Raw genomic sequence first — 566 nt, 5'->3', positions numbered from 1 at the left:
AATGTGTGGCCTCACCTGCAGGATGGTGTTCTTCGGCAGGAAGTGTCTGGCTGTGTCCAGCAGGATCCCTCGGTGGGGGAACCTCGGGGCGTCCTCGATCAGTGTCTCGTTGAGTGTGTACTGAGGGCAGAGGTCGTGTTAGGTTGGACAGCAAGGGATGGTAAGGTTAGCAAAGGGGGATGGGAGGATTGGTGTGATTCAACTGATGGACAGTTATGTGAGGTATTGGTGAGGTGGGTAAAAGAATGATAAAACGGGATAGAATTGAAAAAAATAAAGAGAATGAAAAAGTAATGATATAATGAAGAAATAAGACAAAGACAATGCTACAACTTAAAAAATGTAAATGGAAATACACAATAATTAAGAACAGACTCAACGGAAAGACCACTGGAGAGAAATAACCTATGTCACTCTCACTAAAATCATCTGAAACGTATGGAGAACGAGAACGCAGCCTAAAAGGACTTACGTGGTTATCTCGCTCTGTGATGTAGACCAGCTGGGAGAAAGTCTCCAGTCCTCTCAAGGCGCCCCACACTGTAGGGGCCTGCAGGCGGGCCGAC

General features: G+C 46.5%; 1 protein-coding gene across 1 annotated transcript in view; it reads right to left on the bottom strand.

Annotated features, from left to right (window-relative positions):
* The window catches only part of LOC119592053 (beta-hexosaminidase subunit beta-like), a gene marked incomplete in the record, with an annotated part of 40,765 nt that overhangs the window by 6,162 nt on the left and 34,037 nt on the right, over positions 1-566 (bottom strand). The window contains 2 exon segments of the mRNA XM_037940852.1: positions 16-120; positions 473-566. Of these exon segments, the coding sequence (XP_037796780.1) occupies positions 16-120; positions 473-566 (199 nt within the window).

This window comes from Penaeus monodon, chromosome 29 (assembly GCF_015228065.2).
Source record: "Penaeus monodon isolate SGIC_2016 chromosome 29, NSTDA_Pmon_1, whole genome shotgun sequence".
Taxonomy (NCBI): Eukaryota; Metazoa; Arthropoda; class Malacostraca; order Decapoda; family Penaeidae; genus Penaeus; species Penaeus monodon.
This window is presented reverse-complemented; position numbering and strand designations above follow the sequence as displayed.